Here is a 16,088-nt window from a genome sequence, read left to right on the forward strand (position 1 = left end):
ACAGCTCTCCCAGACAAAGAAAGAGGAAGAGGAAGGTTGCCAACAAGGTGGGCAATGGTATAATTAGAGAGATATGAGAAGTGTAGCTGTCAAAGGGGCAATGCTAGGTAAATTCTGGACTCAGCTAGGTGGTAAAGTGGATAGAGAGGGCTGAGCCTGCAGTCAAGAAGACTTGAGTTCAAATCCAGCCTCAGACACTTAGTAATGTGTGACATAGGGCAAGTTACTTAACCTCTGCTTGTCTCCATTTCCTTAATTGTAAAAGGAGGGTGATAATAACAGCACCTATCTCCCAGGGTTGTCATGATGATCAAATGAGATCATGTTTGTAAAGCACTTACTACAGTGCTTGACACACAGTAGGAACTTAACTTTGTTTCCTTCCTTCCTTCCTTCCTTCCTTCCTTCCTTCCTTCCTTCCTTCCTTCCTTCCTTCCTTCCTTCCTTCCTTCCTTTCTTTTTCCCTGACCTTCACTGTGGTCATATCTATCCTCAGAAACAAGTACTATGTTTTCTCATTTCCAGAGAATTTTTGCCCAATGGGGGTCAATATGTATTATTGAATGACTATAGTTTAGCACTTTCTGAGTAGTTTTGAGTTGGATGGGGTTGGAGGACATTTTCCCATGTTTTAGATCTGTGATCTAAAAGAAAAGAGTAGGGGAAATGAATATAAGAGCTGTTAGGATCTTACACAAAATTTTCTAGTTATTCCTCTGCCAGTGGGCACTACCAGTGCTTAACTGATGGTAGCATTATTCTCACTATACCACTTTGGTAGGAGGTAGCCATGGTAACTCATTCCCTTCCTGAAATGATGGGGAGAGCATCAGCAGGATGGAGGAATCAGGTTAATTGCCTGTCACCCCTTCTGTGCTCTCTGTATGTTGATTCAAATTAAGCTTTTTTCAATTTTCTGTTGTCAGCCTATATCTAGCGATTGGTGTGCAGGACTGGGAGTCAGAGACTCCAGGAGGAATCAGTTTTTAATCCATCCATCCATTCATCCATCCATCCATCCATCCATCCATCCATCCATCCATCCATCTATTCATATTCCTGCCTTTTTGTTCAGTGATAATGCCGGGTATTCAGGAGAACACATTGCTCTGCCTTAAGCCTTATGAGATTCCTGATACAAACATCCTGTAAAGCTACAAGTGTGAATCAGTCTCAGCTCCAAATCCATTCAACCCATCCTTTCTCCTTATTGGAAAGACCAGGAGCAGATCTAGTTTGAATTTCTGCAGCTTGGGGAAATTTTAGGAGGAGAGATGCCTTGGCGGGGTATATGTTCCAAATAGAAGACAGGTCAGATGTCTCAGGAGGTTGTGATCCTGCAATGTATAAGTTTTTGATACAGTTGATATCATGCATACTGCTATTCAAAAAATTCCTGGAATTCCAAGAAAGGAGCCCCTTGCTCTTGCTTTCCCCATAAAAGAGTACATAGTATTTTTGGGAATGATCATATACATGGTAGGACCTCTTTGCAAAACTTTTTTAAAGAGCCTAGAAGTAAACACTGTCTACTATCCATTAAAATTTCATCCTAATGATGTGGGAAATCATGGAACTTTCTTAAATTCCCATAATAGCCTTATAACCAGGACATCATCTAGGACAAGATCTCTGGCAGGCCTCCATAGGGAGAGGAGGTATTGTATTGTAATGTATGTTCCTAGTGGTGCTCCTAGGATCTTTTAACATCAGGCAGTGTTGAGGATCTCAGGAACTGGTATTTGTTTTAAGAGAGTGGGGTGGGAGGGAGTACTGATAGAGATCACAGGATTTAGAGCTGGAAGGAATGTCAGAGACTATCCAATCTAACCTCCTCAATTTACAAGTGAAGAGAGATTGAGTGATTTGCCCAAGGTTATACAAGTAATAAGTAACAGATCAAGGATTTGAACCCAGGTGATTCTAAATCTTGAATCTGAAACTCTTTTTTGACTGTAATTTATTGCCTCACTAGGAAAGAAGGAAGCAAAAAGAAAAGAAAGAAGGAAGGAAGGAGAAGGGAAGAAAGGAAGGAGAGAGGGATGGAAGGAGAGAAGGAAGAAAAAAAGAAGGAAGGATGGATGGAAACAAGTATTTATTAAGTGTTTATTAGGTGTCAGGCACTGTGCTAAGCACTTTACAAATATCTTATTTGATTCTGGTAACAACTCTGAGAGGTAGGTGCTATTATTATCTCCATTTTACTGCTGAGGAAACTAAGGCAGACAGGTAAAATGACTTGCTCAAGGTCATGCAGCTAGCAAGTGTGAGGCTGGATTTGAATTCAGGTCTTTCTGACTTGAGGCACAGCTTTCTATCCACTGCAACATCTGGCTATGCCACTAGGAAGGATTATTTTAAATTGGAACGTGTTCTTTGGGTGAGAAAAAACCCAGGCATTGGAGGCAGTAATAGCTGCCCAGGGAGGGGTATGTAGTGTTGGTCGTTAAAATAATCTCTTACATTTGTATCTATGTAATGCCAAAAGCGCTAGAGGAAGGCACTCAGCACATTGAGTGAATCCTCTGTGGTGATCTTATAAGAGGATATAGGTAAGAATCACACAGAATGGGTGAGGATGGTAGGTCTGTGAGCTCTAATTTTTTTCAGTATTTCCTTTCAGATTCTTTTTTTCCTTCAGATGATTTTCACTGTTATTTTTCCGGCTCCATAAAACAATCCCTTGGTAGTTTGATTGGTATGGCCCCAAATATTTAAATTAATTTAACTTGTATTGTTATTTTTGTTATATTAATATGATCTACCTATAAGTAATTAATTTTTCTCCATATTTAGGTCTGTATTTCTAAAGAGTATTTTGTAGTTGCATTCTTATAGTTACGGGATGTGGCTTGGTAGATAGTTTCACAAATATATTGTAAATTCTGTAGCTTTTCTTTTAGAATAATTTTAAAAATTAAATTAAATTTATTTTTTGTTACTTTTAAGTTATGAACTGTCTCCCTCCCTCCCTCCCCAACCCATATTAGAAGAGGACACCATTTGACAGATATAAATGTGTGTGTGTGTGTGAAACCATACTATTCATACTTCTATTTATCACTTCTTTCTCTGAAGGTGTATAGCATCTTTCTTCATAGGTCCTTTATAGTTGATTTGAGTATTTTATAATACTCAGAATGACTTTGTCATCCACAGTTTTTCTTCAAACAATATCACTGCTACTGTATACTGTATAATGTTCTCTTGGTTCTGCTCATTTCACTCTTCATAATTTCATGCAAGTCTTTCCATGGATTTCTAAAATTAACCTGCTCATCATTTCTTATAGCAGAGTAGTATCCATCATTATCATATACCACAACTTGTTTAGCCACTCCCCAGTTGATGGGCATCCCCTCAATTCTCAGTTATTTGACACCACAAAGAAAGCTGATAAAAGTATTTTAGAACATATAGGTTCTTTTCCTTTTTCCTTGATAATCTTGGGAAATAGATCTAATAGTGATGCTGCTGAGCCAAAGGGTATATATGCACAGTCTTATTACTCCTTGGGTATAATTCCAGATTGCTTTCCAAAATAGTTAGATGAGTTCAGTGCCTTAGTGTCCCAAATTTTCCACATCCCTTCCAACATTTGTCATTTTCCTCTTTTATCATTTTAGCCAATCTGATAAGATGGTATCCCAAAGTTGTTTTAATTTGCATTTCTCTAATCAATAATGATTTAGAGTATTTTTTCATATGACTATGTATCTATAGCTTTGATTCCAAAAACTGCCTGTTCATATCCTTTGACCAGTTATCAGTTGGGAAATGACTCACATTCTTCTAAATTTGACAAAAGTTCTCCATATATTTGCAACATGAGACATTTAGCTGAGAAACTGTCTACAAAATAACCCTCCCCCCCCAATTTTCTACTTTCCTTCTAATCTTGGCTACATGGTTTTATTTGTACAAACCCTTTTAACTTAATGTAATCAAAATTATCCATTTTACATCTCAAAATGCTCTCTTTTTTTTCATAAATTCTTCTCCTATCAATAGGACTGATAGGTAATATGTTCCATGTTTTTCTAACTTACTTATGATCTCTCTCTTTATATCTAGGTCATGTACCTATTTTGACCTCATATTGGTACTGTGAGATATTGGTCTATATCCAATTTTTGCCAGACTGCTTTCTAGTTTTCCCAACAATTTTCACCAAATAGTGAATTCTTACCTCCAAAGCTTAAATCTTTACATTTATCAAACACAAGATTACTATAATAATTTTCTACTGTGTGTTGTATATCTACTCCATTCCACTGATCTATCTTTCTATTTCTTACCCAGTACCAGATAATTTTGATAATTATTGCCTTATAATATAGTGTAAGATCTGGTACTGCTAATTCTCCTTCATATATATACATATATTTTCATTAATTCATTTGATATTCTTGATCTTTTATTTTTCCAAATGAATTTTGTTATTATTTTTTCTAGTAGTTGTATTTTTTTAGTAATTGAATTGGGATGGCATTGTAGATTATTTGAAGTAGACTTGTCATTTTGATTATATTGACTCTGCCCATGCATGAACAATCAATATTTCTCCAATTATTTAAATCTGACTTTATTTCTATAGAAAGTGTTTTATAATTATGTTCATGTAGTTCCTGGGTTTGTCTTGGCAGTTATACTCCCAGGTATGATTATTTTAAATGGAGTCTCTCTTACTATTTCTTCTTGCAGGGTTTTGTTGGTGATATATACAAATGCTGATGATTTATGTGGGTTTATTTTATATCCTGCTGCTTTGCTAAAATTATTCATTGTTTTTTACTTTTAGGGTTTTCCAAGTATATCATCAAAAAGATATGCAAAAAGAGGGGTCACTAGGTGGTGCAGTGGCTAGAGATATGGCCTTGGAGTCAGGAGGACCTGAGTTCAAATCCTACCTGAGACATTTGATACTTACTAGCTGTGTGACCCTGGGCCAGTTGCTTAACCCCAATTGCCTCATCAAAAAGAAAAAGAGATATGTAAAAAGAGACAGTTTTATTACCCCTTTACCCATTCTGATTTCTTAAATTTTTTTCTTCTCTTGTTGCTATTGCTAGCATTTCTAATACAATATTGAATAATATTGGAGATAATAGGCATCCTTGTTTCACTCTTGATCTTATTGGGAAGGCTTTTAGCTTATCCCCATTACAAATAATGCTTGCTGATGGTTTCAGGTAGATGCTTCTTATCATTTAAGGAAAAATCTATTTATACTTATACTTCCAAGAGTTTTTTATGGGAATGAGTGTTGTGTTTTCTCAAAAGCTTTCTCTGCATCTATTGATATAATCATATGATTATTGTTGCCTTTGTTATTGACATAATCAATTATGTTAATGGTTTTCCTTATGGTAAATCATCCCTACATTCCTGCTATAAATCCACTTCGTCCCAATGTATAATCTTTGTGACATAGTATTGTAGCTCCCAACTAGTATTTTATTTAGTATTTTTACATCCATATTCATTAGTGAAATTGGTCTATAATTTTCTTTATCTGTTTTTGCTCTTTCTAGTTTAGGTTTCAGTACCATATTTGTTTCAAAACAAGAGTTTGGGGGCAGCGAGGTGTCACAGTAGATTGAGCACTGGCCTTGAGGTCAGGAGGACCTGAGTTCAAATCTGACCTCAGGCCAAATACTTGATACTTACTGGCTGTGCATGACTTGGGGCAAGTCACTTAACCTCAATTGCCAAAAGAAAAAAAGAAAAAGGAGTTTGGTAGGATATCTTTGCTTATTATTCCAAATAATTTGTTTTAATATTGGAATTAGTTAATGTTTAAATGTTTGGTAGAATTCACTTGTAAATCAGATGTCTTTTTTTTTTTTAGCAAGCTCATTTATTATGGCCTGTTCAATTTCTTTTTCTAAAACAGATTTATTTTGATATTCTTTTTCTTCTTTTGTTTATCTAGGTAGTTTATTTTTTGTAAACTTACTTCCATTTCACTTGAATTGTTAAATTTACTGGTATATAATTGGGCAAGATAATTCTTAATAATTGCTTTAATTTCATTTTCGTTAGTGGTATATTCACTCTTTTCATTCTTGATACTAGTGTTTTGGTTTTCTCTTTAAATCATGTTAATCAATGGTTTATTTATTTCATTGTTTCCCCCCCCAAACCAACTCTTAGTTTTATTTATCAATTCAATGCTTTTCTTACATTCAATTTTATTAATCTCACCTTTAATTTTTAGGATTTCTAATTTGGTGTTTAATTGGGAATTATAGTAGTTATTTTCAGTGGAATTTCACTATCTCTTCCTGCTGAGTTTTGTTAATAGTAGACATGACTGCTGATGATTTATGTGGATTTATTCTGTTTGACATTCCCACCTGGATTTCCTTTTGGTGTTTCAAACTCTACATGTCCAAAACAGTGTCAGGAAAATTTTACTAATAATTCTTATAAGAGCTGTCCAAAAGTGTAATGAGCTACCTTGAGAGATGGTGGGTTTTCTTTCCTTGGATGTCTTCAGGCAGAGGCTGGATGCCCACATCAAATGTGTTATAGTGAAGGTTCCTTTTGGGTATGAGTTGGACTAGAATAGGTGACTACTAAGGCCTTTCCAATTTTCAAATTCATATTTTGTGATTCTGGACTCATGCTCTTCCCCTCCCCCCATAAACCTCCTTCTTTTTCAGATTTCCTCATATCTGTTCATGACACCGTTGTGCTTCTAGTCCCTCAGACTCATATTAGAGTTATACTTGATTTCTCTCTCTTTCATCATCAACATACAATTAGTTGTCAGGTCCTAGCCCTTCTACCTCTATAATTTCTCTAAATCCATTCCCTCATCTCTACTCTCACTATCATCACCTTGGTTTATACCCTTATCAGCTCTCCATTAAACTACCATAATGGACTCCTAACTGGTCTCACAATCTCTAGGCTTTCTGTTCTCTGGTTCATCCTAAACAACATTCAGAATAATCTTCCTAATATACAGATATGATCATGGCCCATCCCTGCTCAAAATCCAATGAAAATACTCTCTTTTGACAACAGAATAAAATAAATCATTTAGCTTAGTGTTTAAAGACTCTTATGATATGATTCCAACCTACTTTTCCAGCTTATTTTACATCACTACTATTTACATATTCTATATTCCTGTCAAACTAGACAAGACTACCTGTTCCCCAGTCTTACCCTATCTTGTTACATCCTCATGCATTCCATAGAATGTTTCTCATGCCTGACATACACTTAATCCATATTCGCAACTATTTGAGATCCTTTCCATTAAAGATCCAAATCCAGTCCTCCAAGAGTCATAACTATCATGGAATGAATGACGTTTTTAGCCCAGGGCACTTAGCAGGGCACTTCATCCTCGTGTCATTTGCCTTCACTATATCTAGCTTTGCCATCTTCCGCAGCCTGTGACATGCTGTAACCCTGAGGGGCACCACCTTGGGGCTAGCAATCCCAAGGTTCCATTGCAATGATAACTCTTTCCCAGGGCACACCTTCTGCCCAACAAATGTGTAGAGTCTCTGGGGAAAGGCTACCTTTTTTACCAGTACAACTGGGAGAAAGCTGAAGCTGAACTGTCCTTGGTGCTGAACCCCTCCACCTCAGATTCTTTTTAACACATGAATACATTCCTAGTCACAGTTCTAAGTGACATCACTTCTGTTTAACTTTCCTCTATCCTTTCCTCCTTCCCCTCATGTGTCTTTTCTCAAATTTTCTTAGAGCGCTTTGAAGATTTCCTTTGCCCCGTTACATAGCACTGGTGATATTTGTTTGTGTTCGTGTTAAATGCTATCATAGCTGCTTGAAAGAAGAGATGGCATTGTTTTTCATCTTTTTGACCCCAGGGCCTAACATAGTACATTGCCCATAGTTGGTGCTTAATAAATGCTTGTTAAGCTCAGTTGAAGGCCTAAAGGCCTGATAGAAGGAATTTACAGATGCCATTTGAGAGCAAATTTATTAAAATCTGACACAATTGCATTACACAATTAGACACAATGCATTTTTATTTCAAATACTGTTGTAGACAAAAAATGACTACAGTAGGCAAGAAGATAAATGGCAAGGAGAAAATAGCCTTAAAATGTTATTCAAAGGCTATAGATTGATTCTAACATGCTCCAACTTATTAAAATTCAAGAATTACCAGTTTTTAAATGACACAAAGACCTTTTATATGACAACTCTAAAGCAATAATGAAAGTTATCAGGTCTTGGGGACCACTGTCAAGGTGGAAAACAAGGTGCTTTGCCTGGGGGAAAACTGTGTAGCTCTTTAAGAAACCTATTTTGGGTAAATTCTAGAGTACAAGGTGCAAGGGAGGCTGGGCTGGAATAGGCCCCAGAGAGGAGAATGGAAACAGTGACTCAATGAAGAATAAGATACTTGTGAAGAGACAACTATGCAGGGTACCATATTCTTGGAGAGAATGGAGATCCATGAGAAAATGGCCTCTTCTGCCTTTGGAAGCTACCTTGAATAATCCAAAAAAGGCCTCAAGAAGTAAGAAAGGCTGTCACTGAAGTCAGCTGCCTTAGAAAGCTTAGAAAACTTAAAAGGCCACATCAGTATCAGCTGACATAAACTAACAACTGACACTGATGTGGCCTTTTAAAGTTTTCAGAGCACTTCACATGTATTTTCTCATTTGAGTCTCACAGCCCAGTGAGCTAGATACTGCTGGTATTTTTTGAGGAGGGAAGGGTCTTGACCTGTCATTTCATTGATGTGGGGAACTCCCAGTAAGAAAATTCCTTCAAGCAATGTATATAAACACTTGTTCAACTTCTATTTTTAGAGGGTTGCCTTGGGCACTAAAAACATCAAATGACTTGCCTAGGGGCACACAAGCAGGAAATAGCAGAGGTGGGATTTGAAGCCATGTTAACCTGGTCAAGTGCGGCACTCTTTTCTTATCCTTCTCACCCTGTTCCTGATCCCTCTCCTCATATTGGTGAATGTCTGTTTGGAATCATCATTTCCTCAAGTGCTCAGGCCTCTACATCCTCTTCTCTCCCAGCTCCACTCCTGACCCTTCACGCTTTGCCACCTCCTCACCAGCAGCCTTACTCCCATCCCTTTCCACCCCACTCCACCTCACTTTGCAGATATCCTTTATGTGTTGTCTCCTCCTTTACAATGTAAGCTCCTTGAGGGAAGGTGCTGTATTTTTTGTTTGTATTTGTATTCCTAACACTTAACACAATACCTGATGTATAATCATTCTTTGCTCTCTCTCTCTCTCTCTCTCTCTCTCTCTCTCTCACACACACACACACACACACACACACACACATTCACTCACATATTTATCTATCCATCTATCTAACTGTGTAATCTATATCAAGCTGCTTCTCAATGGCAAAATAGAGTCCATGGGCAACTTTGGGCAAGCCTCCAAATCCATTCTCTTTAGGGATGTGATGGAACTTACTCATGCCAGCTTGAGCTGATTGTTAAATTTTCAGTGGGAGCATTTACACCTTGGAAATCAGCAAACGCTACAAATCAAGCATTGATTTGTTATTTTGTTGATTGTTTAGACTTTAAAAAGTATTGATAAAATATTAATAATGCAGATTAGACTTAAAAGAATATTCTGCATGCATTTTTTGAGAGTCAGTTGTTAAACATTTACCAGCACACTGCTGTTCCTCTCCCTCCTGATAGTTGGCATTCCTCTGGGGAACCTGGAGAAGTGAAAGCCATGCCCCCTTCAGGGATTCTATAAGAATTAGGTGGAGAGATAGCTCAGGGATAGTTCACCTTGACCCAGACAAGGAGACCCTCTGGTTATAGTGTCAGCAGAACATGGGGATTCTGGAGGCCTACTAAGTCACCTGGGTAGCTAGTTTCTCTCTCCTGAGGATGGCACATAATACTCCACATATGAGGTCATGAGATCACTTGCTTTTGATGTGCCATGGATAGGCCATGATTACTTACGGATTTCATAAAGTTATACGAGCCAACTATGGGCTATCGCTGCCTTGGTTTCATCTTTATACTTTATTGTTGTTGTTCAGACTTTTTAGTTGTGTCTGACTCTTGGTGACCCCACTTGGAGTTTTCTTGGCAAAGATGCTGGAGTGGTTTGCCATTTCCTTCTCCAGCTCATTTTATAGATGAGGAAACTGAAGCAAACAAGGTTAAGTGACTTGCCCAGAGTCATACCGCTACTAAGTGTCTGAGGCCAGATTTGCACTCAGGGAGATGAGTCTTCCTGATTCCAGGTCGGACACTCTACCCACTGTGCCACCTAGCTGCTCCATCTTTATACTTAGAGAACTGCATATGTAGGCTTGGGCTAGGGAAAAACTTGGGCATTGGAGCTGAGTTGACATTTAAAGGTTATTGAGGCTAATAGCTACCCAAAGTGATGAAGGAGACAAATTCCTGCTATGGTGTCAGTGCAGAGTACGTTGTGGAACATTCATCTGGCTGGTACTTAGTGACACTTATCTGTCCTGGGGGTCAAGGAAGCAAGCTACCAAAAGGCAACTCCCAAACTGCTTTACTCCCTCAGGAGGGCTGGCAGGGTTGAACATCAGCAGCTCTCAGCTATAATACTGTTGTTATCCAGGTCATAGACTTAGAGTTGAATCCCAAGGAAGCTCTTGCTTCCTTGGAGAAACATGAGTTCTCTTGTGGTAGAATATAAAACCCACTGGCTTTGGAGTCAGAGAACCTGGGTTCAAATTTTGCCTCTGTTGCTTACTACTTCTGTGACCTTGGACAACACATTTAACTATAATGAGAAAGGTGGACTACATAGTGTCTAGGGTTCCTTGCAAGACTAAATCTATGGTTTTATTACTCATACATAGTGATTCTTGAGTGTCTATGTCCATAAAGTAACCATTAGTCATGTTGTCACTCTCCTATAGGGATCCTATGCTCTTGGACGGAAGGGCTTCCCTATTTTTATTACTGAGTGATGAGTGAAGAAATTTCCTCCATGGAGTTAGTGCTGAATATACTGCATAACATTGACCTGGCTGAGTGATGGTTCAATGTGAGTGATGCTGTCTGTCTACTCTCTGTCCAATTATGCCTGACATAACTTTTTGTTTAGCATTTGGCATTAGCCTTTTCTTTGAGAATTATTGTTTGTCACCCTCATGTCCTCTCTAGTCATTAAAAAAAATAGCTTGAGTGTTCTTAGATTTCACCTGGAAACATGGGGCAGTCCATCTTTTATGGAGCAATTTATGTGATTTGCTGCCTCCTGCCATCTTAAGAGATCCAAAATCTTTAATCTGACAAACATTTATTAAACACTTACTATGTGCCAAGCTCTGAGGATTCAGGAATGAAAGGCAACAACATAATTCCTAGCTTCTGGGATTTTATAATCTAATGGGGAGTGGGAGGAATTACAGTCTCATGGGAGGGGAATATCAAACATTTAGGCAAATAGATAGGACAGATAGGGATCTTTAGTTTCAAGGAATTTAAAATTTACGAAGAGATTACAAAAATATCAGACATATAGACAAATAAATAGAATAGGATAGGAATACCTAGCATCGGGGAGTTTATAATATAATGGGGGAGGGAACAAGTATTTATTAAGACCTACTATGTGTTAGGCACTGTGCTAAGTGCTTTGCAAATATATTATCTCATTACAAGATTACAAGAATATCTGACACATAGACCAATAAATACAACACAGTGTATAATGTGATAAGGGCAATGAAGAGAGCTAGACCAGAGTGCTTGCAGAAAATTTGAGGAAAGGGAGATCTGGCAAAGATTCACATAGGAAATACTGTTTGAGTTGTGTCTTGAAGGAAGGGAAATATTCTAACAGGCATAGATGGGGAGGAGAGTAGTCCATCCCAGGGATAGGGGGAAGGCATGAGCAAAGAAATGGCCCCCGAGGACAGCAAGATAAGAACAAGTATGGCAAGTTGTCCTATTTGGACAAAACTTACAGCTTGTGCAGCAGAATAATGTCAGACAAGACTGGAAAGACAGTCTGCAGCCAAATTGTGGAGAGCCTTAAATGCCAGGATAAGGAGTTTAAATTTTATTTTGAAAGCAATGGAGAGGCCTGAAGATTTGTGTATAGGAGTCATATATCAGTGTCACATTAAGAAGATTACTTGGGCATTTCTGTGAAGCATGGATTGAAGATGTGAACTACTGAAGTTGAAAGACCAATTACAATACAAAGATGTCAAGCATTCTGGCAGGTGAAAGCCTAGAATGTAGGAGGCTTCTAACTGCCCCACCCTATACAGTTTCAATCGTCATTGTCCCTGGAGAGGCCAGGGGAAGTCAATAAAGGTGGTGACTCTTCTCTCCTCCTTTAGCAGGACAGGATTTTGAGGAAAGCTCTGCGGAACTCTACATTGAAGGTGGTGTAGATCACAGGGTTGAGGGCGCTGTTCACATAACCCAGCCATGTGGTGGCACTATAGAGCTCTGGGGGCACATGGCAGGCCTGGCAGTGAGTATTGAGGATGTGGGTCAAGAAGAAAGGCAGCCAGCAGATAATGAAAGCCCCTAGATTTCAAATGGAGAAAGTAAACAAATTAGACGTTTCATTTTGCATTTTTCCCCAACATGTGTCAAAACAGTATAGGAGACCTAAACCATTGCATCTTCCTTCTGTCCCTCCCCAACTTTTTGGTTCCCAGGTATCTCTTTAATAGTTCTTAATATCTCTCTGAAGCATTATCATTACCATGGGTTCATAGATGTATCACTGTAAGAGACCTTAAAGGCCCTCTTATCCAGTCTTCTCATTTTACAAATGAGAAAACTGAGGCCCAGGAAACTTAAGTCACTTGCTCAATGTTACATGGCTAGTAAGTGAAGAGCTAGGTCTCTTTATACTATACCATACTGTTTCCATTAGCATATCAAATGATATATATAAATAACATAACATAACATAACATAACATAACATAACATAACACAATATAAATATATGAAATTGTTTGCAAAATTTAAAGAGAGATATTCATGTGAGTTATTCTCATCACTTCATTTGAACATAACATTTTATCATTTGCAAAGTGTACCTTATTTTATTTGAATCAAATAGCTGGGAGACAGGTAATACAAGTATTATCCTCATTTTACAAAGGAAACTGAGATTTATAGGTTAAGTGGCTAAGTTAAGAGGTTAAAGACATACAGCTAATGCTGGAAGAATCAGGACTTGCACTCACATCCTTTGAGGCCAGATTCAGTGCTTTTTGGCTTGGTAGTGAACAACTGAGGTGAGGATGGTTTTTATTCATCCTAGGGAATATCCGGGGCCTGTATCTTTATGATGCAGATTTCTACCTTCTGGCAAATGCTATTCCCAGCAACTCACCCAAAACGATCACCAGCATCTGGGTTGCTTTCTTTTCTCGAAGTGGAACACTACGGGGCTGCTGGGAACTCAGCCTCAGGGAAGTCATCATTCTGCCACTGCTGAGTTTCCGAACCTCTAAGCCTAGCTTGGGAGCCATGGTGGGGTTCAGCCCTCCCAGAGTCCTCCCAGCTCCTTTCAACTCTCCTTCCTCATTTTGGTGTCCTGGCTTAGGCAAAGGGGCATCCTGGCAGAAGCTATAGTAGCGTTTCAATTCCATTGCTGCCAGCAGTTTCTCAGATGAATGGGCCCTTCCTGGAGAGGTGACCTGAAGATGGGATAAAAGGGAATCTTGACAGCCAGGGGGATATTCTTTTTCTTCAGTAGGTTCCTGCGAGGATGGAAAATAAATTTTAAAAATGATGATGATGATGAAAATAATAATTCACATTTATATATCCTGTTAAGGTTTAGAAAACACTTTATACACATTACATACATACATAACTCATTGGAGTTTCCCAACCCTGTGGGGTAGATGCTAATATCACCATTTAACAAATGAAGAAACTGAGACTTACAAAGGTAGAATGAATTGCCTGGAGTTATAAAGGTAGTTAGTGTCTGGGGTAGGATTTGAACTCAAGTCTTTTTTTTTTTTTACAACTTGATAATATTTTATTTTTTCTAATTACATGTAAAGATAGTTTTCAGCATTCATTTTTGCAACATTATGAGTCCCAAATTTTTCTCCATCCCTCCCCCCCCTCCCAAGACAGCGAGCAAGCAATCTGATACAGGATATACATGTACAATCTAGTCAAATGTATTTCCACATTAGTCGTGTTGTGAAAGAAGAATGAGAACAAAAGGGAAAAAACACAAGAAAGAAAATACAAAATCCCCCAAAAGTGAAAATAGTATGCTTTTATCTTCATTCAGACTCCATAGTTCTTTGTCTGGATGTGGTTAGCATTTTCCACTATGAGTTTTTTGGAATTGTGAGAAGAACTAAGTCTGTCATAGTTAACTGTGACATAATGTTGCCGTTGCTGTGTACGATGTTCTCCTGGTTCTGCTCACTTCACTCACTATCAGTTCATGTAAGTCTTTTCAGGCTTTTCTGAAATCTGCCTGCTCATATTTCTTATAGCATAATGATATAACATTATATTCATATGCCGCAACTTATTCAGCCATTCCCCAATTGATGGGCATTCCCTCAGTTTCCAATTCTTTGCCACCACAAAAAGAGCTGCTATAAATATTTTTGTACATGTGGGTCTTTTCTCCTTTTTATGATCTCTTTGGGATACAGACTTAGTACTGGAAGATTTCCATTTTGTCTGCCTAGAGGCTTCAGAGAAACTGTCTTGATTTGAGTTGAGATCTCATTTCACTCCCTTCTTAAGAGCTCATTTGCTCTTCTAGTATATTTTAATCTGTATAACTTCTCTGATTTCTGTTTGCTATATGCTTGGATAAATGGCTTTACTTTTCTGATGGTCTTTTGTATATCCAGTATTTGAAAGGAATGAGCTAAGTTGGGTCACATAACCTTTCCCCTTCAGAGTGACCAGGGAAAGGGCTTTTGTTCTGAACCAGGTTCATACTCCAGGATCAGCAATATTTGAAACAGCTGTAAGTCTAGTCTGACACCTCTCTCAGAGAGGAATAAATTCTTAGCCATGGCCCTTCTCCTGCTTCCTTCAAAGAAGAAATTGTAATCTCCCTTAGAAAGGGATAGCCAGATTCCAGTCTGTGCCACCTGTGAATTGCACATTTACACATTTAGATAACCCATGTGGACATACATATCTTATATGTTACATGTCTTATACATATTTGTTACAAGGTTAACAAGTGAATTTTTTCAAGGAGGGGTAGAGCTGGTGAAAGTAGGGCTATGGATAGGGTTGCTAAAAAAGGAGGAAAAAGAAAAGAAGGTCATTGTGGCATTTAAAAATGCATAGAAGAGAACAGGAAGAAGGCTAGAATGGAATCAGACAAGCAGAACAGCTTTGAAAGTCACATGTTGAATAGATTACATATTTAAAAAAGAAAAGCAAGCTGTGTATAACAGAAATTCACAGTTTCATGTACAAACCTCTTTTTCGGCTCTAATGTGTACATGGAAACGCTCATTTGATTTAGTGTTTAAGTTTAGAGTAAAAACAATTTAAAAAACCCAAAACAAAGTTCAGGCCTGTCTCCTTCCTAGAAGAAAAGTAAAAGGGATCGAGCAATGACCTTTCACACTCCGGATTATCAGAGTCAGTAAAATGTTAGTAAGAATAAACCAAAAATGTGGAATAATGGCTTCATTGTGAAAAAAATGGAAGAGGATTTAAAGAGGTGGAGGGGCATGCTGATCACTTTTAAGAGTTTGTAGAATAAAAGCATGTCCCACAAAGGAGGAAGGGAAGAAGGACCATTGTATACTTTGGAGCTAAAAAAAACAAAAAACAAATTTGAGGCTCTTCCTGAAGAGGAGAGAACTGAACACTCTGAGAAGGAAACAGTGTTTTTTCCTCCCAGAAATTATAAAATAATTCCACAGGTGGTGTTAGATACAAATTAGAAGAGAAGACTTGTGGTAAAAGAAGAAAAGAACAGTAGATCAAATGAAATGACATACGAAAAACAAACCATAGACCGCCACATATATGTATGTCAGCTGTTATCATTAATGGTGGTTGGGGACTCTTTGCTGAGGGGTACTGAGGCAGCTATTTGTCAGCCTGATAGCAATAATGGAAAGATG

The 16,088-nt window shown here is 38.0% G+C and overlaps 1 protein-coding gene across 2 annotated transcripts in view; it reads right to left on the reverse strand.

The window, feature by feature from the left end:
- Positions 1-12,021: 12,021 nt before the first annotated feature.
- DRD3 (dopamine receptor D3) overlaps positions 12,022-16,088 on the reverse strand; it is a 62,239-nt gene continuing 58,172 nt past the window's right edge. Inside the window, exons 6-7 of one of the 2 annotated variants that reach the window (XM_021007165.2) lie at positions 13,346-13,715; positions 12,022-12,523 (exon numbers count right to left, since the gene is read on the reverse strand). In XM_021007165.2, coding sequence (XP_020862824.1) covers positions 12,327-12,523; positions 13,346-13,715 — 567 coding nt within the window. In that variant the 3' untranslated portion in view covers positions 12,022-12,326. The remainder of the gene's footprint in view (positions 12,524-13,345; positions 13,716-16,088) is intronic. The other variant, XM_021007166.2, reaches the window with a different exon arrangement.

The sequence above is a fragment of the Phascolarctos cinereus genome, unplaced genomic scaffold (assembly GCF_003287225.1).
Source record: "Phascolarctos cinereus isolate Bilbo 61053 unplaced genomic scaffold, phaCin_HiC Scaffold_726;HRSCAF=1367, whole genome shotgun sequence".
NCBI classification, from domain to species: domain Eukaryota; kingdom Metazoa; phylum Chordata; class Mammalia; order Diprotodontia; family Phascolarctidae; genus Phascolarctos; species Phascolarctos cinereus.